The sequence below is a fragment of the Rhincodon typus genome, chromosome 22, assembly GCF_021869965.1.
Source record: "Rhincodon typus isolate 14 chromosome 22, sRhiTyp1.1, whole genome shotgun sequence".
Classification (NCBI taxonomy): domain Eukaryota; kingdom Metazoa; phylum Chordata; class Chondrichthyes; order Orectolobiformes; family Rhincodontidae; genus Rhincodon; species Rhincodon typus.
The window spans coordinates 15309084-15332861 of record NC_063353.1 but is presented as its reverse complement, the minus strand read 5'-3'; the positions used below and the strand labels follow the sequence as shown (position 1 = coordinate 15332861).

Sequence of the window (23778 nt, the reverse complement as noted above, 5' to 3'; positions counted from 1 at the left end):
TGGAAATAGGGGTGCATATATTAGCCACAAATGTTAGGAATTTCATCTTTTGAAGCATGAATTGATGGAATATCAAGGTGGAGAAATTATGGAATATCTTACCATAAACAGACAAGGTCAAAATAACAGGCTCAGTTCCCGAAGCTAAATCACATACTCACTGATTCCTGTATCAGAAAGCTGTGTTCCATAAGACCATAAGAAATAGGAACATGAGCAGGCCGGTCAGCCCCTCATGTCTGCTATTCAATAGAATCATGATAGATCTGACTTTCCTCAGTCCACTTTCCTGCATTTTCCCCATAACCCTTGATTCCCCTATTGATCAAGAATCTATTTATCTCAGCCTTAACTCTACACAAGGACTCTTTCTCAATAGCTCTTCACGGCAAGGAGTTCAAAAGAATCACAACCTTCTGAGAGAAGAAATTCCTCTCCTCAGTCTTAAATTGGCCTGTCTTTATTCTGAGACTGTGCCCTCTGGTTCTAAACTCTCTCAAGAGAGGAAACATCCTCTCAGGATTTACCTGGATTAGCTCTTTAAGAATCCAATATGCTTCAATGAGATGACCTCTCATTCTTTTAAACTCCAGTGAGTAGAGTCCCAACCTGTTTAGCCTTTGCTCATAAGACAATCCTTTCATACCAGGGATCATCCTGGTAAACCTCTCTAAATTGCCTCGATGAAATGGAATCTTTCCTTAAATGAGGGGACCGAAACTACTCACAATACTCCAAATGTGGTCTCTCCAGTACCTTGCACGGTCGCAGTAAGACTTCCTCACTCTTACACTGCAACCCCCTTGAAATAAGGGTCAACATTACATCAGCCATCCTAATTACCAGCTGCATCTATCTATGTTTTAACTTTCTGTGTTTTGTGCACAAGTACCCTCAAGTTCCTTTGTGTTGCAGCTTTCTGCAGTTATTCTCCATTTAAATAATATTCTGTTCTTTTGTTCTCCCTTCCAAAATGATCAACTTTACTTCTTCATACATTGTACTCTATTTGCTAACTTTTGGCCCATTTAGTTAACCTTTCAATATCTCTCTGTAAACTGTTTGTATTCTTCTGACAACTTGCCTTTCCACCTATTTTGTGTTGTCTGTACCTCTGGCTACAGTACAGTCACTTCCTTCCTCTAAATCTGTTCCTGTCATTTATGATAATATATTCCCATGACGATTTATCCATAATACAACATAAAATTTATTGCTTTTTGTTTGCTTTATTCCAGCAACATTGTATTTTATTTGAGATCTTGTACAGACAAGAGATCCACACAAGTAAGCAGCCTTTCTGATGGCACTGCCATGTTTTATTCTGTGACATGACTAACCTGCCTGGTACAATTAGATCAGCTGCCATTTCTCACACCAGCAGATATTATTTTGAGTGGAAAATAAACATTGAGAGATGAAGATTTCATTATACTCTGTTAGTTTCTTACTGGGTGAACCTAAATGTTTAGAACTCACTTGAGGGTGGAGTCATGTGTTTGTGGCCCTTAGGTTTAAGAGAAGTCACTTCATACATTGCTCATAAGTGTCTGTTAATTTTGAGCATATTTACCCAGAGCCATGTTAAAAATTGAAAGATATTTGAATTTTTAAAAACATATCTCTATAAGTTTCCAATTTATGATTTTGCTTCTTGTATTTCTTGGGCAGGGTTAGTTAGGTATATGGTTTGGGAAATTTCCTTGGATAATGGAATAGTTAGTGGAGAATATCCTTTATGAGCAACCAGAGACGATTTTTGAGAACATCATGTGAAAGCAGAGTCTGTGTTTTGAGCAGAAGCTGCAATGTTACACTTGTTAGAGGACTTGCTGTCACAACAGCAAGTCAAAAAATGCATTCAAAATCATCAATATCATCATTACTATGGATATAAAACTTAAGAGAGGGTTATCCTTGTTTTGAAAACAAACAAGTTATTATTCATTTAATATGCATCAAAAATAAATTTAAATTAGAAAATAGAGTTATAAACTGCTTGACATCTCACATGTTCTGCACAAAGTTCGCAGATCATATGAGGGTTAAGTTGGGGAATGTTAGGCAGAATCTTCCCAGCCCAGTGAAGGCAGGTTTGAACTCGAGATCAGGAGCAGCATTTTAAATGTGTTTCAGGCTGACTCTTTGTGTGAGATCTCACCTCTGAGTGCTTGCTGTAATCAGGGTCAACATGTCAGCAGCTACCTTCCTGACAGTGGTGGGTGCTAATTAGACCAAAGAAAGAGTCATTGTAAGGTTCCCTCATGCACTCCTTTCTACTTCAGCAGTTCCACCTCTTCTGGCATTGTAGTTTTACGACTAGTACTGTAGTGTTGTAGCCCTCCAATTGGATCTACCGTCTTGGGAATCTATTTAATGCCCTTCATCATATTTAGAGTGCTGAGATGGTCATTTAGTTAGCATTTCCCTAAATAGAACAACAGTTCTGCGCTTCTGAGCTGTTCAAAATATTATTTCCCTAATTGTTTTACCCATAGTGTCTGAAGACAGTATTTGCCATTATAATACATGACTTTTGTGCATGAATTATTGAAAAATGAAGTTTACTTACCACATCTAACAATTCCTTCGCTGCATACACTGTAAAATATTAAGTTCAAATGATTTATTTTAGGAAAACAATGTTTAACAAACCGTATCCTTATATAGCTTCCATATTCAATACAGATTCCCATTAAAGACTGGTACATTCTATAGAACAAGGAGAAGCCATTTAAATTTGCACTAGCAACTCTGCATTCTGGTGAGGGAAAAATGCAACTTTTTGCAGATCTATTACTCACCAACCAAAAATCATTTATGGTTTCACACTAATAAAAATACCCTTTGCTTTCACCTGACATTGAAAAATGAAAAATAGCTTTTTTAAAAATTGCAGATAGCATTGACAGTATTTTGTATTAGCCTTTGTACCAGTTTCTTGTGCATTGTAACTAGTGTAACAAAAAAGTATATGGCAATACACAAGGATATTGCGATGTTAGCATGACTGTAGAAAGGATTGTGGAAGAAAAGGTAATAACAATTTATTTTCCTCCAGCATTCTCTTTGTGCCCATCAAGAAAGACTGAAAATCATTTAAATATTCAAACATGATTTATTCACCTTCTTTCAATCTATAGTATTTCCTGATTAAAGGCACAATCAAAATCATTTTATAATTGTAAATCCTTTTTAGCTCATCGCTAAATGTTTAGAATGAAGTTGGCATTCAACGCATCACAGTCTGTACATGCAACACTTTGATTCAATGATAATGAATCATTTTAAAACCTGCCTGTTTATATTTGCATTGACCTTAATTCAAAAAAAAACACATAAGGCAGGGTATAAAATGAACTGCTGATTGGTATCAACAAAATAAATTTTCACATCCTCCAACTGTGATTTTTCCATTTATAGTATCATCATTATAGTGATAAACTACTTTTTCAAAGCAAATGAAAACTGAAATTGAACTTTTTTGAATCAAATATTATTCTGTTCATGAGTTTAAAAGTATAGACAATCTAGTACTTATAATGCAATGAAACACATAAGAACTTGGCAAGACATTCAAAATGACAGGAACAAACAGGGCAACTTATCAATATTTACAATGAAACACACTCTGGCCAGAATTCCAAATTACTTTAACCATCTAATTTTTGGAATAAATGTTAATAATAAATAGTTAGTGTCACTGTCAAATTTGATCAAGTCCAAGTACAATTTTAACTGACAGAGGGAGAATTTTCCCACTGATGCCCATTGATGGTTTCGCTAAACCACTGAGTCAAATGTGGACTTTGCTATCACCTCCCCTCTGGAATTCAGCACTTTTGTCCATAATTGAACCAAGGCTACAATGTGGTCAGGAGGGGAGTGGCTCTGGCGGAACCCAAATTGAGCATCAGTGAGCAGGTTGTGGTAAACAAGTCTGATAGCATTAGTCATGGCAATTTCCATTTTTTTTACTGATAATCATGAGTAGACTGATGGGGCATTAATTGGATGAGTTGACTTTGCCCTGTTTTTCATGTGCGGAAAATACTGGGTCATTTTCTGTATTGTTGGGTAGATACTACCGTTAAAGCTGTACTGGCTAGGGTTACAGCATGTTCTGGAGCATAAGACTATTGCAAAAATGTTGTCACAGCATTTGCTGTATCTAACACCTGCAGCCATTTCTTGATATCATGTGGAGTGAATTGAATTGACTGAAAACTGGCATTTGTGATATCCATGAAGCCTTCCCCTCTATTGAGTTGTTTAATTGTTCATTAATGTTAAATGTTCCATTCATAACTAGAAGTGGAAGATCTGCAGAGTTTAGGTCTGATCCATCAATTGTGAAATCACCTAGCTCTGTCTATCACTTGTTGCTTATACTGTTTGGCACTATTTATTCATTCGAGGGATGTGGGCATCTCTGGCTGGAACAACATTTATTACTCATCCTTAGTTGCTCCTGAGAAGATAGTGCTGAGCTTCCTTTAGAACCTCTGTAATCCATTTTGTGTAGGTAGTCCAGTTTTATTGTCTCACCAGGTTAAGACTGCATTTTTAGGTATGCCTAGTGCTATACTTGGCGAGTACTCCCGGGCTCTTCATTGAACCAGGCTTGCTCCCCTGGCTTGATGGCAAGGGTAGAGTGGAAGATATTGTTGAGCCATGAAGTTGCAGATTTTGTTGGAGTACAATTCTGCTGCTGTGATGGGGAGGTGTAACAGTGATTGGGAGGGAAGTAGTCAAAAAGTCACAAAGTGTTTATTAGAAGGATCGGCTTTGGAATAATTCAAATTTTAGGCAGGATCATGTCACTTTTCTTCAGTCATAAGCCCAGGCTTTGACAATCTGGAGACTGGAAGACTTGGCCCACACTTGCTTTTATGACACATTGCCAACTAATAATAAAAACACATTTTCTGGATACTTTACCAGTTTCCACAGCCAGGTACGGTTTCAAATGGTTGATATATTTTGCCATTGTAATAACAGGTGCACTCATCCAAGTTGACACATTTCATTGTATTTTCATCCAGATAGGAAGCGCCCTCTGGGCACTTTGGGTAGCAACCTAATCATTAGAAAAATGTGAAAATGAGTGAGATAAACTTACTATGGCATTTTCATATTATCAATGGTTTTATTATATATTTATTACTTATAGATATTATGGCACAGGGAACTATAGCTTGGTTTATTAGTAATTCAGCTGGTCCATAATTTTCATACTTTGCCTCTCACAATTTTATTCTATTAATGGTCCATTATTGTAAACCCAACAAAGTGAGTTACCCCTGTAAATACAACCGAGCAATTTAAGTTATTTGTTTAACTTATTAATTTACATTTTGCAAATACCTAATTCATTCATGATGTTAGAGTGACCCAAATAATTCTACTTTTTTTTCGACTGATTTAATAAAAACAGAAAACCTGAAATTTTAGCATTGTGAATATTTCTTTTGAAGTTTTGTTTCTGCTTCTTGATGGCATGCTCTATTAAAAACTGCCTTGAAGTCACAGGCAGTCACTCATCTCAGCTTTGCAATTCAGCCCTTTTGTCCATGCTCGGACCAAAGCTGCAATGACGCCTAAAGTTGAATGTCAGAAGACACATGAACATCAGTCAGCAGGTTATTGCTGTGTAATGCTCCTATATAGCACTGCAAGTGAATGAGAGCTGACTGATCAAATGGAAATTGACCTGATTAGATTTGTCCTGCGTTTCTGTGCACAGGACATACCTGTATAATTTTATATTCTCTCAGGCAGATACCAGTGTTGTAGCTATACTGGAAATTAACAAGATGTTTCTGATCTGAGTCATTTTAAATATAGTATTAGTTTTTAAAAAATTGATGTGTCCTTTTTAACTTTATATGCCAAATTATTTCTACTTGTGCTTACATTAAATACATGCAAATTAAACTACTTGAGAAATGCCTTGTGGCACACCTAAATATCAGTAGAATTATGAAATAATACAACCTTCAAGGACAGCGGAGAGTTTTTTCCGAATTGAATGGTCACTGCATGTTTTTGCTGTCAAAGTTCCACACGGTTGATAATGCCAGCTGCATTCATCGGGCCTGTTATAATAGTCACAATATACAGCTGCAATGTAAAATAGAAACAGTTGATACACAATGCCAGCAATTGATTCAACATCCAAAGAAACAGCTCAAATCAACGTGCAAACCTTTTTGAAATAGATTGGAAATAATTAGCACAAGTGAACCGTATTATATTTGACAGGGGGGTTATCTCATAGTGCAGTTCACTGATCCACATCGATCTGAACAAAGTCTGTATAACACATCATGAAAGGCAACTACTCGAATATCTGTGAGTTTTTACCATTCTAGGCATATGCAACAGTCAAACAGATGTAGAAGATTAAGAAGCCTTAATAAAAAGTATACTAATGTGGTAATGCAAAATTAAATATCAAAAAATAGTCAGTTGATCTGTGACTTTCACACACAGATACATATCTTTGATAAAGCATGCAACTTTAGAACAACGCAAACAAATTTCTTTGCATTTATTAAAAAAATTTAGTTAATATTTCCAATGACATCAAACATTTAGACTTACGACAGCGTTCAGGGGTTCTCCAGTGAACACAAACACCAGCTTTGTTACAAGCTTCTGCATACACAGCTACAGCAGTGCAGAAACCCAGATATTTTCCCTGCATATCACAGGCACATGCTTCCTTAATGCAAGCTTCATGGTATGGTTCTGGGTTAACCTGATGAAGATGACATAACAGTGCCAGAAAATGTGAGGAAAGAAGTTTTTAATATACTACAATTAAAAAACACAGAATGCTGACTGCAATGCTTATTTTACATCCAAAAGCCTCCATTTATAAGCATTGATATTCTAGTGAGTAAAAAAATCAACTCTTTTATACAAGTTGAATAGATTAGTAATGTTCCAAGCCAATTGCCCAACACCAACCTTAGCAACAAAAGCTGCTGGTTTCCCTCACAGTTTGGGCCTTCCCCACCAAAGATAAAACATTGGTGGCCACGTGTTTGGGCCCTTAAGTGGCTATTAATTGTCTTAATAAGGCAAATAGAGTACAAGCATTTCTCGGTTTCACTTTCACGCCTGGTAAAATTTCTGAACAGTCTGGGGCAGCAGAGTAGGCAGTGGGAAGGCTATCTACTGAATTCTACATGCCTTTAGACTTCAAACCTACCAAATAGGGAGTGTAAAATCCAGCCCTTAGTCTTTGATTCCATTCATGGATTGTTGTGGTGGGTAACATTGTTTGGTTCTGATCTGTTTGGAAACACTACTAGCTCCATATATATCCTGTTGTTACTTGTATTTTAACTTCACCAGTTTAGTGCCTTATTCTTGGTTCTCTATACCTGAACAACCTTTGACATTATTCACTGATTCAGGTGTCTTATTATTTTGGTTAATCCCTTGTTTTTGGCGATAGAAATAAAATTTACCAAGAAAAGAAAATGGTAGGTAAAACTGCATTTAAAGCATATTGGAAAGATGCTTTGAATGACATTAATCGAGAAAAAATAATTAATTCAGAGACCTAGCTGGCAATCAAATTATTAAATTGCACTGGCAACAACTTCCCATTTCTAAGATATGTGATTTATGAAATGTAATAGAAGTTGTCTTCTGCAGTGATGACATTAGGATCTTACAGTTTTTATATCTGTGATGGGAAAGTAAGGGGTGCTCCATTTTGAAAATGGTTAAATATATGCAAGTGTGCTAATGTGAAAATTTTGTTTCTTCATCATTTGTTTTCACAGCTTTAAATCTATCATTACTAATAGTCAAATTAATAGTAATACATTTTCAATAAAGTTTCTTACCTTGTTGTGACATTTTTTAAATGCTTCATTTGGATCTTTAATTATGGAGCATTTTCTCTGTGCCCATGGAGAACAAAATGGATTTCTCTCACATGGAAATGTCTGATTCACTGAACCAGAGCAGGACTGAATAGATTTCCAGCTGTTTCCAAACTCAGCAGAGCTGCTCACCAAGGAGTTAAATTTGGTTGTTAGATCATCTTCAGTGTCATCATTGAAATTTCCGCAGAGACCACATACTTTGTTCTATTGTAAAAGTTTCAAATAATCAATTGTTAAGGATTGTAATATGACATCTCAAAATCAACATAAATTAATTTAGCTGCTTTGATCTGTTCAGCAGAAATATGTGCTTACAAAGGAAGACTATTTGTCTGAGAAATAATTAAATTGCTGGGATCTTTATGGGCTAGTAATGCTGTCATTAATCTGTGTTCAGGCTGTTCACCTCAGCTGATATAGTTGCAGAAAAAATTGGCCAGCCTTAGACTGATGCCTCCAAAGAACCATGCCTGACCTACCTGTAATCCCCAGACAGGTTGTGCCTGAACTGCAGGACTGACTATATCCAATGCCTCAAACTGAAATCAGATAAGCCCCTTGACTGATTGTTGTAGGATTTCCTAATTGAGAGTTGTCCTCCTGGACCCCACTAAAGGCAGCTTGTCTTTAACTTTCAGACATAGCCATTTGTTTGAAGCACATGCAATATGCTTGCCGCATTAGCTGCTTGCACATGCGACAGGTGTGACATTGTCGTAGACCAGTGCCATACAGCAACATGTCCATTCCTTCATTGTTCAGCACTCCCCACTGTGAAAAGTTGCCTGTCTCTCCCTCTTTGCTAAGAATTAATGCAAGCTACAGAGGCTGGCAGCATCCAAGTAAGTACAAAGTGAATGAACACCAAGAAATCAAGATAAGAGTAAGAAGATGCGTTCTGTGTAAAAGAAAAGGTTCACATGCGTCCCTGCATTCAGAGCAACCTGACCAAATCATGCAAGTTGTTGGTGTCTATGAGCTCCAAAGTGAAATGTCGACAGGATGAAGTGATGTGTAAGCTGGTTCGAGAGCAGGCATGACAATGGTGAGACTGGTACTTGGCCCATGCTGACATGTGTGGATGAAGGGTCAAAGAGGATAGTGAACTGTAGCTTCTGGGGATATGGTGGTGAAGACTAGTTGGATGAAGGACAGGACAATGACTGGTGAGCTGCAGCTTCCAGGTGCCTGCTCCAAATTATATCAGGAATATGTGCCACCTGGTATCTTGGAGAAAGAAAGGAGAATTGGAAGTGTTGTAAGGATAAGAGAAATATGGCTATTAATAATGTGAAAATGAGTGGAATTAAAATTGTCACTGCTCAATAGCAACATTCTAAGTCACAATGTAAAGCTTAAGGGGAAAATTAGAAAAAAGTTTCTCAATGGCAAGAATCTGATATTTTCATGTTGCCTTGTTTTCCCAATCTTCCCTCCATTGCCCCAGCATACCAAGGACGGGAATGTTCTGCCTATTGATTATATTCAAGAGTAAATTCAATATATATTTAAGCACTGAGGGAATCAAGTCAAGATGGGATAGGAAGGTGGAAATGGAGAACAGAAGATCAGCCATGTGCATCTTGAACATTTTAGCTGGCAAGAATCAGCCAGGTAGAACCCGCTATGTGCTTGTAGAAAGCATTTATTAACATTGTTGCATTGCTGGATTCCCTCCATAACAAACAAAATACATGCATTATTTTAGGTCCAAGTCAAGGGTCCAAGTCATCGGGACTGTGAATTTGAGTCAGGCAAGTAATTAATAGAAAAATTTTTTTTGTATCTAATATAGTCCTGTGTTTTCTTAGGGCTGGCAAAGGCTGCAAGAGTAGATTTGGGCCAGCTCACTGACTTCTGCCTGAATATTTCGGGGTTGCATGTACTGACCATGCGACACCAAACTCTGGAACACTATCCAGTCACATAGACAGATATTCTGGCTAAACTAAACTTTTCCAGATATATAATCTTCCTTTTGTTGATTCTCACGATAGCTGTGATGATTTAGGTGATTGTTCCAAAGTGAATTAATTGACCAGTAACTCTATGTCATACTTTTTTTGCATGATTACAATTTCTGTGACCATTCATCTGCTTTCAGAAAATGTGAAGAATCAATGAGCATATGGAAGAGGGAATATTTTAACCCAGAACTACACTTACCCTCCATTGTTCATCCAGTGTTACAGAAAGTCTTGTGTGTTTGTCCCAAATCACAGTGATCCCATTTGAAAATGTGAGGATTAGATAGAGTCCAACAGTGTGAAGTGAATAGGAATCTTCTGTGCATGTTGATATGGAATTTGAATCAGAACCTTTTATTTTCCCATCTTCCAAAGTTAGCTCTTTATCCTATGAGAGTCAAGTGGTTTAAAATATAGAATACTTTATGAATTACATTTATAAATCGTCACAATTGGAATTTGTATTTTAAGAGTCTTATTAAAATAATAGTGAACCAATAATTATAAATTTGAAAATATACCTGGAATATAATTCTGATATTTCTGGAACATGTCACTCCATCTTCACAGCATGCAACATTTTCAAACAATATCTGGAAAGTACCAATCTTTCCTCTGCAGTGGTCCTAAAGTGAAGACAACTTTCATAAATAAGTGCAAAAAAAGCATATTCTATACAGTTATAAGTAGCTCAGTCAGTTCAGTAATTAGTATTGGTGGATCATGTGTATTACTCATTCAATTTCAACCATAAACTGTTGTAATGTTTATTATACAGTGAAGATCAAATTTAATCTGATTCTGGCAGTTTTCCTTATATATTATTTTTGGCATTGTAGAGATGCCCCTGATGCCATCTTCACACAAATAGAAGTCTCCTTAAATATGCTCATCAGAAATTAAGAAAGTAAGCCTTTAAAATAGTTACTTGAACTTAAACTGGGGTAAGCAGATGTGCCCCTTTTGGTTCCATATTAAAAAAAGGTGGGTCACTGCCAGACAAAATTTGGCTCTCTCCCCAGACTCAGCAGAGCCTGTTAAATGCATTCCATCACTTCCCCACACTGAGACTTGACTCCTTAACAACTGCCATGTTGATATTCTGGGGCCAGAATTGGTGTTTGCACCCCACTAAAACCATACCATAGAGGTCAGCCATAGTCTTGTGCCAAAGTCTTGCTGCTGGCCTTGTAAAAATAAAATAGAGTGCTCTATTAAAACTATCATTCATAATTTGAGATAACTGGCAAAAGAATCAGAGTGGTTGAAGAGGAGAAATGTGAAATAACTCCACAGAGATCTGTATCTCATCAGCAAGTCACTATTTATTTACACGTGGAAAGTCCTTGACACTGATCCAGCTACCTCAGAGCCAGTTCTGAGTGAACAGAACCTCTGACACTCCTATTTGTATCTGTCAGCCAGGTCTCCCTGATTGGACCAGATTAACAACCCCAATCAGGGAACTCATATTCCTAAAGGTCCACCTGGCTGACCTCGTTATAATCACTATAAAATGCATTGTCTGAAAGACTGATGGAAGAAAATTTAGTAGTATCTTTCAAAAAGGAATTGGATCCATCTTTTGAAGAGGAAATATTTGTAGAGGTAAGGAGAAGGAGCAGAGGAATTGGAATAATTGCACTAGTTTGTTCTGATGTCCATTAAGGCACCAAAATCTGAACAGCTCATTCTACATCTTAGGTATGATATATGCATGTGATTTAAACCCATTCATTAGTTTCTTGCTCACAAATTCTAAAAGATTGCAAATATATACAGAAGTCACACTTCATCCATGAGTGTGTGTTCCATTCAATTTCATGATAATCATTAAAACGTCTACTTCAATAAAGGTGTCCATGCCAAAATAAGCATTCCCTAAGGACTATAGGGACCCATTATCGGGCCCATTTCATGGTCCTGGGCCTGGACATTTTGGGCAGCTCAGTTTACAGGAGACTAACCAGTTAATTAATACTTCACATCTACACTCGTCCAGTTTGTAAGAGTGGACAGGGACAACATAATTGGGTTCGACAACCCATACTTTGAGGACAAGGAGAACACAACTGACAGCCAAATAGATGCAAAGGCAAGGAGATACTGCAGCTACCATTATAAACAGTAAAACAAATAGAAAATAAGATACACAAGGCCATCAGAAACATCCTATTCACAGCTTCATTACTCAATTGGAAGGCTGTGTTATGGGTATGGTAGCCTTTACACTCACTGCCAGCTTTTCAACAGCTTTAAATGTACTGTGGCTCAGCCATCCCATTATGAACTCACCAACTCTTACCTTCTAGAAGCAGAGACAGTGGGGATTGTGGTGTGAAAATGCACTGCTTGCAAAAATTTCAATGTGTCCAAAAATAGGGGGTAATTAGCCCTTCTATATATCTTTATGGGCTAGTAATGCTGTCATGCAGATGACCACTGTGCATGGAAACTGGCAGTGGGAAAAAGTGTTTGGAGTTGTAAGGTATCATGAAGTCGACATGATGTGCAATGTTACAAATTTCCAAATTACAAAAATCCTCTTGCCACCTCAAAAACTGCCAGTGCAGGACTGGGAAAATTCAGACTGCTTTGTAGATCTTTATGTATGATTGGTTGACAATATGGCTTTTATTTTTGTGTCTACACCTTGTAATTGAAGTTTTGGGCAAAATCACGAAGTAGTGTTTTTGAATATTCAGAAACGTGTAGTATCAGTTTAAAATCTTAACTTATACTTGACCAAATAAATGCAACATTTTGATTCACAGTAAGACAAGGATTAAGCCATTGTTATTTACCTGAACAAATGTATATTCACAATTCCCCTCGAAAGTGTAACTTTTGTCATCAAATGTTGTGAAATGACCTTCACCGTAAACCTTACAGGTCTTTGAACATCGTTTTTTAGTACATTTCCACATTCCACCCTGGCATGTGCTACAAAGTAAAGAGTAGATATAGTGTGTTTTAGAATTCGAAGGTGCTTTTAATATAGTAAATTCAGAAATTTTGCCATTGATTCAATCTCACCATTTGTTGCAATCCTTCTTGATCACTTTTCCTTCACTAAAGCTCTCTCCTTCAAACAAACAAGGGCATTTTTCATGCAAAACACAATTTCCACTGTCATCTTCAGCTTTACCTTCAGGACAGACGCAACCAGGAATGCATTGATCTGGCTGTCATTAAAGAAAAGACCTTTAGTGATTAGAGTCATAGAGACATACAGCACAGAAACAGACCCTCAGTCCAACTCATCCATGCGGACCAGATATCCTATATAAATCTAGTCTCATTTGCCAGCATTTGGCCCATATCCCTCTAAACCCTTCCTATTCATGTACCCATCCAGATGCCTTTTAAATGTTGTAATCGTACCCACCTCAACCACTTCCTTTGGTAGCTCATTCCATACACTCACCACTCTTTGCGTGAAAAAGTTGCCCCTTAGATCGCTTTTATATTTTCCCCTGTCATCTTAAACCTACACACTCTAGTTTTGGACTCCCCTACCCTGGGAAAAAGACCTTGGCTATTCATCCTATCCATGCCCCTCATGATGGTATAAACATTTATAAGGTCACCCCTCAGCCTCCAACGCTCAGGGAAAATAGCCCCAGCCTATTCAGACTCTCCCTATAGCTCAAACACTCCAATCCTGGCAACATCCTCAACCCTTTCTAGTTTCACAACATCCTTCCTACAGGAGGAAGACCAGAACTGCAGGCAATACTCCAAAAGTGGCCAAACAAATGCCCTGTACAGCCACAGCATGATGTCCCAACTCCTATACTCAATGTACTGACCAATAATGGCAAGCATATCAAATGCCTTCTTCACTATCCTATCTACCTGTAACTCCACTTTTTATTACAATTGAAGTCAAATAACATGAAGTGTTATTTGATATATACTCATGTACTCATAATATAAATATGTTCATTGGTATTGCCAATCTCAGGCTATACATACTTTTGAATAATTAAATAACTTAGACAAGAATAACTTTGTATGGATTTCTCTCTCCCACTCATTCAAGTACATACAGGCACAATTTATTATCTAATAAACAGAAGAGCAGAAGAAATTACAGAAAAAAGACATTTCATCAAAGTTAGAACAATTTGCTAGAATACCAAAGTAAAAGGAGGAAGATTTTGATTCTAAATGAATAGAGTGTATTAATTGGTTGACAAAGTGGTCCCTGATTGGTAAAAACACTGCCATGGAGAATGTCATGGATAGCTGACTGTCAACTGCCAAACTTTATTTAAATATAAGCAGGGCAAGTTTATTGGTAAAGCCATAGCTCCGAAGATTAAACGAGAGAATGGCTGTCACCTGATCTCTTCAGTTATCATAGGTGCAGTATGTTTGCATATTATTTCTGTCTGCAAAGAACATGGCTCTGTGTATTAAATAAATGCAATGACCAGTACGTACATTGTGCGTCCTATAATGTTCACACTCTGAGTCTGACTGAAAATCTTAAATTGATTGTCATCATTTTTATGACTCACTTGGTATTATTTAGCAAATGCTGTCCAATCACAGTATCACAAGTGTGGCACTCTTCTTTCTGATTAAATTTCACTTTTCATCTATATCTCTTGATTCTCTTGTTGTGTAAAGGTCCATTGGTCTCAACCTAGAATATACTGGATATCTGCAGTCCCCTGTGGTTCAGAATTCCCAGGATTCACAATATTCTGAGTGAAGAGACTTCTTCTCCTCTCATATGTGAATGGCCAGCTCCTTATCATGACACTATGACCCCTCATCCTAGATTCTCAGAGCATCTAACCTGTCAAGATCTCTAAGAATGTTACACACTTCAATGAGATCACCTCTCATTCTTCTAAACTCCAGACAACATAGACCTATTATGTACAATCTTTTCTAAAAGAACAATATATTTTATCCCAGGAATCAATCTAATGAGCCTTCATTGCACTCTTTCTAGGAAGTTATTTATTTCCTTATATAAGAAGATCAAAACAATAGAGTACCCCAGGTGTGCTCTCTTAAAATTTAGCTCCTTACAATTAGGGCTAACATACCAAATAGTTTCCTAACTACATGTTTTACCTGCCTATTGCCTCTATGTGAGTTTGCAAAATTATAAAGCCTTCTACATGCCAACATTTAAGAATTATATCATTTAAAAAATAGTCTGCCTCTCTATTCTGCTTTCCAAAGTGTATCATTTTATATTTTCTCATTTTATACGCCATCTGCTGTCTTCTTTCCCAATCACATAACAAGTCTTTTGTTTTGCAGCTTCTTTCTGTTCTGTTCACAACTTACCTTTTTGCCCACATTTGTATCATTAGCAAACGTGTATATATTACACTAAGTCCCTGACTTAGATCTTTGCTTTCAACTGCAAATAGCTGAGGCCCAAGCACCAAACCTTATGGCACTCCACTAGCTACACCTAAACCAAAAATGAAGTGTTTATCATCTCTGCTACAAATTCTTGTTCCATGTTCAATGTATGACTGCAATTTCATACATTTTCCTTATCTTGTATGACAATATTATGTATGGCAACTCCTGAAAAATTAAATAAATTTCACACACATGTTTTCCCTTTCCCACAACATTAAAAAAAATCTTAAACAGATTGGTAAAACATAGTTTCCACTTCCACAAGGACATACCAACTATTTCTAAGATTGATATCAGTGCTCAGTATTTCTCTAATTCTGTCCCCAACAACCAGAAAATGCAAAAGTGCATGAATAAATCTGATAAAATATTACTTTGCAAGACTTGGCAATGGATCAAAAACTTTTTTTTATCTTTATCATCAGATAAAATATCCTTTCTATTGTTTGGAAAGGCTTATTCAATTATATTTTGTGTTCACCTTTGCATTATGTCCCCTCATTCTATGCAGTTATGTACAATTCTCACAAGGTTATACCTTTGGATATCACTTACACATGGTAAATTCAAGTTGCTGCATTTCTTTCCACAAAGTTTCCGATTTAAGTTTCCAGCTCCTGAACAATTAAAATATCTCTTTTCCCCACGACACACTATTGGACGAAAAAAATGAAGAACGTTGTTTCATTCAAATTCCAATTCACATTTCAGAAGCAGACAACTTTAAAAGATACAAGTAATTTACCTGGGGTCTGTGGAGTGGTGCTAACCTGAGCACATGAAATACGTCCATCTATGCAATAGCTGAAAAAAAAGAAAAGTCAAGAAATCCTTTTCATATATTCAATGTTGCAACTTCCATCAGACTGTGACAATTATACTTACCAATTATCAATACTTTCTCCAGATGCAATATACATGCCCCTGTAGTAACATGAGCATCTTCTTCGATCAACACAGAGTCCACTTTCATCCATGTACTTTCCTGCAGGACAGCCACATCCATAAACTGGAACATCCTTAACAGTACAGGTGAAGTCAGGTTTTTCCAGTGATCTGCAAGTCCGGTTACAGACCGTCATGTTGTTGTCAAAAACCTGGCTCTTCTTGCAAGTTGTATCTAGAAACAAAAACCACTAACATCAGATTATAGTTAAACAGTGGCGAAAACTAAAGAAATTTCATAAGTCCTCAGTAAATGATCCATCTGGGTCTCCTTCTGAGGTCCCTTCCATTGTAGAAGCCAGTCATCAAGCAATTTAATTTAATTCCTTATGATATGTAGAAATGACTGAGCACACTGGCTACAATAAAGATTATGTGCCCCAACGCCCAGTTACAGTATAAAAGAATTTTGCACTGGAACTAACTGAGTTGTATCACACTGCCATCTACTGGAAAATCTGCAAAACTGCTCAGGTTTTTTTTTTACTGGTCAAGTGTTCCAGTGCTGTATCCAATTTGTTAGTTCCTACTTCTGCTATCCATCAACCTATATAAGACCTTTTACTCTGATTGCTTCCCAATTACACTACCAAAAAATGTGATTGGCAATATTTTATTGAAAACAAATCTCCAATGGTTTCTCAAGTTTCTAATGGAACAACTTCCTACCAAAGTAAAATGCACTCATGCAGAAACATGGAAGCAAAATTTGCAGATTTTGGATCTCAACATCATTCTACAGCAGCATGAGCCTGCTATCTAGTCATAAATAAACTTAATGAATGATACACTTACAATTATTTGGAGCTTGTGTATACAGTTTTCCGAGCAACTTATTCTGCCAACAGTAAATTGTGTGGATGTTTTACGGAAGGTAAATATCTCAACTTACTGCAAACACTTGCAGTCCATTTTGTCAAGATGACCCCTCTTTCAGCACATGCATGAACATATGCACCGAGTGCAGCACAAATGCAGCGATCAATATCCTGACAAGTGCAGATGGAATCCTTACACATCTTTAAAGAAAGCACAATTAAAATCATATTTTTAGTTTTTTTGGTAATAATACATATTTTACAAATCTAGAGGTGACAATGCCAGAGCACATTAGAAGTCAAATAATCATATTTGTTAAAAAAAAGGCAACCAAATGACAGAGTTCACTGATTTTCTGCCCACGCTGCAGGCAAAGAAGCTTCCTTGAATGTGAAGACAGCCTCAGCTCAATGTTCCAGGACAGCTGTTGGGCATCAAACAGGCAAACTTGTCAAATTATAGGAACAAAAACAAAGTTGCTGGAAAAGCTCAGCAGGTCTGGCAGCATCTGTGAAGGAGAAAACAGAGTTAACGTTTCGGGTCCAGTAACCCTTCTTCAGAATTTTTTTATTTGTCAAACTATAGCTCTGGATCAGGCTGAGGTGACTTAGGTGAGCTGTCATGTTCGTGCAGTGTATGGTCCCAGGACAGCAGCGTGTTTTGTAAGCATGCCTGTTACTCAGGGACCCACAAAAATCGTAACACATAGTGGAGACTGTAATGAGTTTCGAATTGAAATGGTATTCTGCATCTAATTTATATGACTAAGCCCAATATATACCTTAAAAGGAGGCAAATGCTTCAAACATATTGGTAAATGAGAGACCAAGCAGATGGTTCTTTCATTCTCTACCTGTTATTTTCTAGACTTTCTGATGACTTTCGTTCTTCTCAAACAATACTTCCTGTAGTGGATTAGCAAGTGACATTTCTTTTTTTATGAGTAACATGGTGATGCAACAAATAAAGCAGGCCTAATTATATTGCAATTCATTCATTAAAAAATTGATAGATTTATTTTAAATTTCTTGCATTGTTGGGAATTTTACAACAACTGCAACTTTACTGGAGGGAAATAATTGCAAAACAATACCTTCAGCTTTTAAATCCTAAGTTACCTATCCTTTTAGCTTTCCCAATATGAGTTACATGAGTACTTGAGCCATTGTTTTGACGTATTTTCTGCAACAAAAAGGAGGTGCCCAGTGGAATATTTTATTCCTCATCTTTACATGTCTTATTTTATTAAATAACAGGTTCATTGAGTTGTATTGTGCATCATCCTTTACTAATCAACTATTTTATTAACTTAATTCCTAATAATCATCCCAAGAAGAATTTTGGACCTTTGTATTACTGGATGATTCAGTAGTAGTCTTATAATATATCAATTATTAAATTAATTTACAAAAGGATTTTTGTCCCTTTTTGCATTTTACATATTTTACTGCAACTGATTTATCACCAAATTATCAGACGTGGTTATCTTCAGTCTAATTTATGTACCTATTAACTGTATCGGTGGATGTTAATTACAAACAATGCAACTTCATTTCACAATGTTTCTTAAAAATTTGTGTATACTTGAAGAATATTCGCACTTACAGCATAGTATTTGATGTAATCCACTGCAGAGTGGCATGGGCCAAAAGCCCCTTTTTGGTTTATCAGCTCAGCACAATGCTCTTTTGCATAGTTCTCTGCAACATAATATAAAGATGTGATTGCTTATATTCTCGTATGGATTGCATTGAATTTAGAGAATTTCAGCAACTGAATAATACAGAAATCGTGAAAGTGAATGAAGTCTCAATCAATACCATTTGAGAAGATCAACTAATGTTATGACCTGTCGATTGAAAATTCCCCTTCTGACTATTTCTGCAAAGGAACAGTCATGGTAGATTTAGAGTGGGTTACTTTCACATATGTATTTTGTGAGAAACCAGTTTCTATTCAGGATAGTACAAAATAAACTTAAAAGTCAAACACAATTGAAAAATTCAGTCATCCAGTTTCAGTACAATTGTGGGGTGAATATCTCTGAATATCTCTGAAAACTGTCATACTATTAAGCACACTAAAGGAGAAGCCTTAGGCGCCACTCTACACCTATACCAGTATATTTAATGTGGCACATCTGCTGCCTGGAGCAATAAGGCTTAAGCTCTATCTGTCTGCTTTATCATCTGCGCACCTACGAAACCCTCATTTACTACAGCACAATAAAGCTTTGATGACACCATCATAGTAGGATGGATATCTATTAACAACAAGTCAAAATACAGAAGGGAGATAGAGGGCTTGGTGATGGGGTGCAATGAGAACAACATGTCTCTCAACGTCGGCAAAACTGAAGAACTGATCATTGACTTCCAAAAGACAGGAGGAGAATACGCCTCCATCTACATAACGGAACAGAGGTTGAGAGAATGAAGAGCATCAAGTTCCTCAGGGCAACAATAACCGACCACCTGTTCTGGACTTCCTACATAGATACAATGGTCAAAAAGGGTCAAGAAGGCACAACAATACCTCTTCTTCCTCAGGCAGCTCAAGAAATTTGGCATATCCATAAGGACCCTCAACAACTTCTACAAATGCACAATTGAAAGCATACTGTCCGGGTGCATAACAGCCAGTTATGGCAACTGCTCTGCCCAGGACTGTAAGAAATTATAGAAGGTGGTGTGTACAGCCCAAATCATCACAGAAGCCAATCTTCCATCTATGGACTCCATTTACATGGCTCGCTGCTGCGGAAAGGCTGCCAACATCATCGAAGACCCATTGCACCCCGGTAATGATCTCCTACAATTTCTTCTTTCAGGCAGAAGATACAGAAGCCTGAACACACGCACCAGCTGATTCAGGAACATCTTCTTCCAGCTGTTATTAGACTAATGAATAGACTCTGTAACCTTAAATAATGCTGATCTTGCTAATGTTGATCTCGCAAAGCACATGCCCTGTGCAATGTAACCTGTATGCCTCTTTCTAAGTCTTTTTGATCTGTACATCCTTGCCTACAATGGTTTGTCTGTAGTTCTCATAAACAAAGCTTTTCACTGTACTTCGGTACACGTGACAATAAATCAATCAATCAATATATCTATGGTCTCCGATTGCTGTGGTAATACTTCACATCTCCCTTTAGCTAAACTTACTAGCTAAGTCTGACATCAAAGCATTTTGAGCCATTTTACCTCAGTCTACATGGTTTTCCAGAAAGATTGTTTTCAGGCTTTAGAATGTTCTGAGCATTGTTATCATAATTATGCATAGCATCAGGCACAATTGCAAACATATCCAGAGGGTGAGGATGAACACTTGGAATTAAAAATTTCAGGCTGGTAAAATGGAGAGTATGAAACTCCTTGCAGACATAAGAATGACTCAAAGACCTTAAACCCACTGGTAACATTTTGTCCAGTCCAAAAAGGGCAACGAACAATGATGTGTAGTTAAACAAAAGTTTAAAAAAAATGCAAGGCGCACGTGAATAGATATGCAGCATGGACCTGCTCAGCACTTGGCTCTCTGTTTGAAGTGGACATGATACTGCATAAGATGATTATGAGGAGTTATATTACTGTCAGTGCTATTCTGCTGCATTATCTCAATAGGTCACAAGTACATCACATGTCAGGCTAAAACTAACTCTTGTTATTGGATGAGCCTTCCTTGGCTCAATATTAACCAAGAACGTAGTTGCAGCAGTGCTGAACAGACTGTGTCAGGTTCTCCAATAACCAGCGAAGATAGCTGCCACCATGACATGCTGAAAAGTATTGTGTTTCTGAGAAAACATTGATCAGGCACTGACTTATTTTTGTGGTGCCAGAAGCAATTGGCCCAGTTTCCCTTCATTCCAACCAAGGGACATAAAAGACACTTATCCACTGCATTATCTGCCTGGTATAAATTAGTTTGTCTGACCATTGTTCCAAATACCTTATACAGGGAAATTCCTACTGAGGACTGCATAGATGTCATTCATGGGGCAAGGGGAGATGTGTCTAAAGCCCTCATCTTGTTATTTTTGTTTATTTCTAATTATAGACCAAAACTGTAAAAATAATGTTATTTTAAAAGCAAGGATTGGGAAAGGAACTACTGAACTTTTGAGAGCAAGTTGCTGGAACCCATTGTGAGTTGTATTTACACAGTTGCTTTGTAAATAGTTAGGGAGGAGAGAGAGGATGGCATGGAGGGAGAGTGGGTGGAGAGTAGGATTCAGCCAAAACAGACTGTTGATTGGTGCTTCCTAGAACTGAATCCCATAGCTCCCATGCCAGTAGAATAATCCAAAAAAACAGAACAACAATGTTAGTTTGACGGTCCATGGCATGAGATATTAATGTTATGGTCTGATGAACGTCTAATCTGAAACAAAAAGTATTACCTTTTTCTGAACTAAGGCAAGTAGGTTCTTCTGATTCTGGAGGATTACACACAGCACCAGAAATGATCCATGAATGAGCAAAATTGACAGCTGATTGTTCCACTATATTCTGTATAGACAGGAAGTCATCACTGGCATAGTCATTAAAGTTGCCACATAAGCCTGGAAAATAAACAATTACAAAATGTCTCAAAAATGGCATGATCTGATTTGGTTGAACAGAGGTTTTTAACTGAATCATATCATCTAGACCAAGTTCAGTTTCTCCAAATAGCTTTATTGTTTGCTCCTCTGACAAAGTTAATAAATAAATAAATATTATATGCCATCAGTCAGGTTAGGAAATTTGGCAGCTTCATCAAAATGAACACTTCACGTGTTTGGGAGATGAGTGCCTTCACAATTTACATCCTAGATCCAAGTGGCTGCTAGCAAAGACTCTGCAATTGGGCATTCTGCTTTACCTTCACCACCTGTACTCACTAAATAATTACTTAGTCATACCTTTTACAGTTCCTTTGTGGTTTTCCTGCAGCGAAATGTACAACTGCATGGTGGGAGATATCTGCACTTGCATTGTTAGCCCAAATGATGTTGAAAATTGAATGAATTGTGAAGATTTCTGAAATATTATTATTCCGCCTGTGAAAGAAAATAACTCTAGTTTAATTTAAGACTCAACAATTTCAGTGTTATGTTTAAACATTTGATTTTCTTCAATTTTTAGTTTACCCTGTTTTAGAGGAAGTTTAATTTCATCTCCACCAGAGTAAATGTCACCATTATTGTTGAATTCATAACTGACCTATAATCAAAAAAAAGATTAAGTTAGTAGTATCATTTAAATACAGTCATAGAATTACACAGCATGGAAAAAGAGTATTCTCGGTTCAAGTCGTTGGTCTGACCAGATATCCCAAACTGACCTAGTCCCATTTGCCAGCATTTGATCCATATCCCTCTAAACCCTTCCAATTCATATACCCATTCAGAAGCCTTTTAAATGTTGTAATTGTACCTGCCTTCACCACGCATGATTAAAAACAGTTAGAAGAATAGAACAGGCGAGCGAATAATATGTTTAATTTGACAGCTTTTTCTTACATATAATATTTATACAAAGGATAGTTATAATTGTAAACAAAGAATGATCTTTGAAAATACAGGATTATCAACTGATCAATTCTCCTATTAAAGTGCATGTATATGTGGCCATAAAACAGCCTACCAAGATGTCAGGCAAAACTGTCCTCTGGCAAAAACAGCACATGTGCACCATTGTAAAACTTAAATGAACCATGCATTAAAAAGCTGTCTGGACATGATGGCACTTTAAAGCATCATTAGATTCCCTTCCAGAAAATCGTAACCAAATAATATTGTTTTTTACTTCCCCTTCCCCATCTCCATATTACTTGATAAACCCTGATATTCATAAATGTTGTATATCTGATATTTTAATACAAAACATCATTCACAGTAAATAAAACAGAGCACTAAAAGTAATCACATATGCTCACCTCAGACTGCGAATATGAAACACGCCGTAAACATATCTGTCCAACTGCTTTTTGACACACATGCATCTCAATAGTTACTGACCAGGCATTTCCCTGTGGGAGTTTAAAAACAGGAACTTCAAAATCCAGCCAAACAAGAAAAGACATTGTAGATATATACTATCGCAAATATAACAAAATAGCTCACGTACAAAAACTGCATAGTATGTGCAATCCCCCCTCAAATTATAATATTTCCTATCGAATGTTGTGATGTGTGTTCCTTCTACTTTACACCTGCTGGGACAGCTATGATGAGAGCACTCCCATAGTCCACCATTGCAGACACTAAATAAGAAAGGAGATAAATGATATCAGTGAAGTATTTGACAGTTGATGAATGTACAAGTATGAGCTAAATTACTGTATGAGCTAAATTAGGAGCCATTACCATGTCTGGCAGGATGTGTTCCTTCTGTCTCCACTATCATATATCATTCCACTGTATACACACGGACAAGTTGAGTTGCTGATGCATTTGTTGGTGCCTCTTATATCATCAAGAACTGTGCCTGAAATAGAAGAAAAATATAAATGCCCGAGTTTCTCAACTAATGCAAAGTTTTCATTTTAAACTGTAATGTCAAAAATCTTGATGTGATGGAGGCTCTTAACAAGAACTGGATTCTTGGTGCTGTGTCAAGGCTCGCATTTTCAAATTGGTTTGGCGAAAGATAGCTATAGAAGGTAATTTGGTAATTGGCTGGGATGGTAATAAGCCATTGACTTAGTGACACAGAGAGGAATTTCCCCAGATTTTTCCTAAATTAGCAAGAGGT

At 37.0% G+C, this 23778-nt stretch overlaps 1 protein-coding gene across 1 annotated transcript in view; it reads right to left on the bottom strand.

Annotated features, from left to right (window-relative positions):
* Window positions 1-2564: 2564 nt before the first annotated feature.
* LOC125485766 (mucin-19-like) overlaps window positions 2565-23778 on the bottom strand; it is a 46211-nt gene continuing 24997 nt past the window's right edge. Inside the window, exons 10-29 of the mRNA XM_048610216.1 lie at window positions 23391-23511; window positions 23152-23287; window positions 22961-23053; window positions 22173-22245; window positions 21945-22082; window positions 21441-21602; window positions 18641-18735; window positions 17109-17235; window positions 16157-16391; window positions 16017-16075; window positions 15827-15924; window positions 12911-13059; window positions 12679-12817; window positions 10396-10500; window positions 10074-10262; window positions 7866-8111; window positions 6607-6763; window positions 5998-6123; window positions 4942-5080; window positions 2565-2601 (exon numbers count right to left, since the gene is read on the bottom strand). Of these exons, the coding sequence (XP_048466173.1) occupies window positions 2565-2601; window positions 4942-5080; window positions 5998-6123; window positions 6607-6763; window positions 7866-8111; window positions 10074-10262; window positions 10396-10500; window positions 12679-12817; window positions 12911-13059; window positions 15827-15924; window positions 16017-16075; window positions 16157-16391; window positions 17109-17235; window positions 18641-18735; window positions 21441-21602; window positions 21945-22082; window positions 22173-22245; window positions 22961-23053; window positions 23152-23287; window positions 23391-23511 (2624 nt within the window). The remainder of the gene's footprint in view (window positions 2602-4941; window positions 5081-5997; window positions 6124-6606; window positions 6764-7865; window positions 8112-10073; window positions 10263-10395; window positions 10501-12678; window positions 12818-12910; window positions 13060-15826; window positions 15925-16016; window positions 16076-16156; window positions 16392-17108; window positions 17236-18640; window positions 18736-21440; window positions 21603-21944; window positions 22083-22172; window positions 22246-22960; window positions 23054-23151; window positions 23288-23390; window positions 23512-23778) is intronic.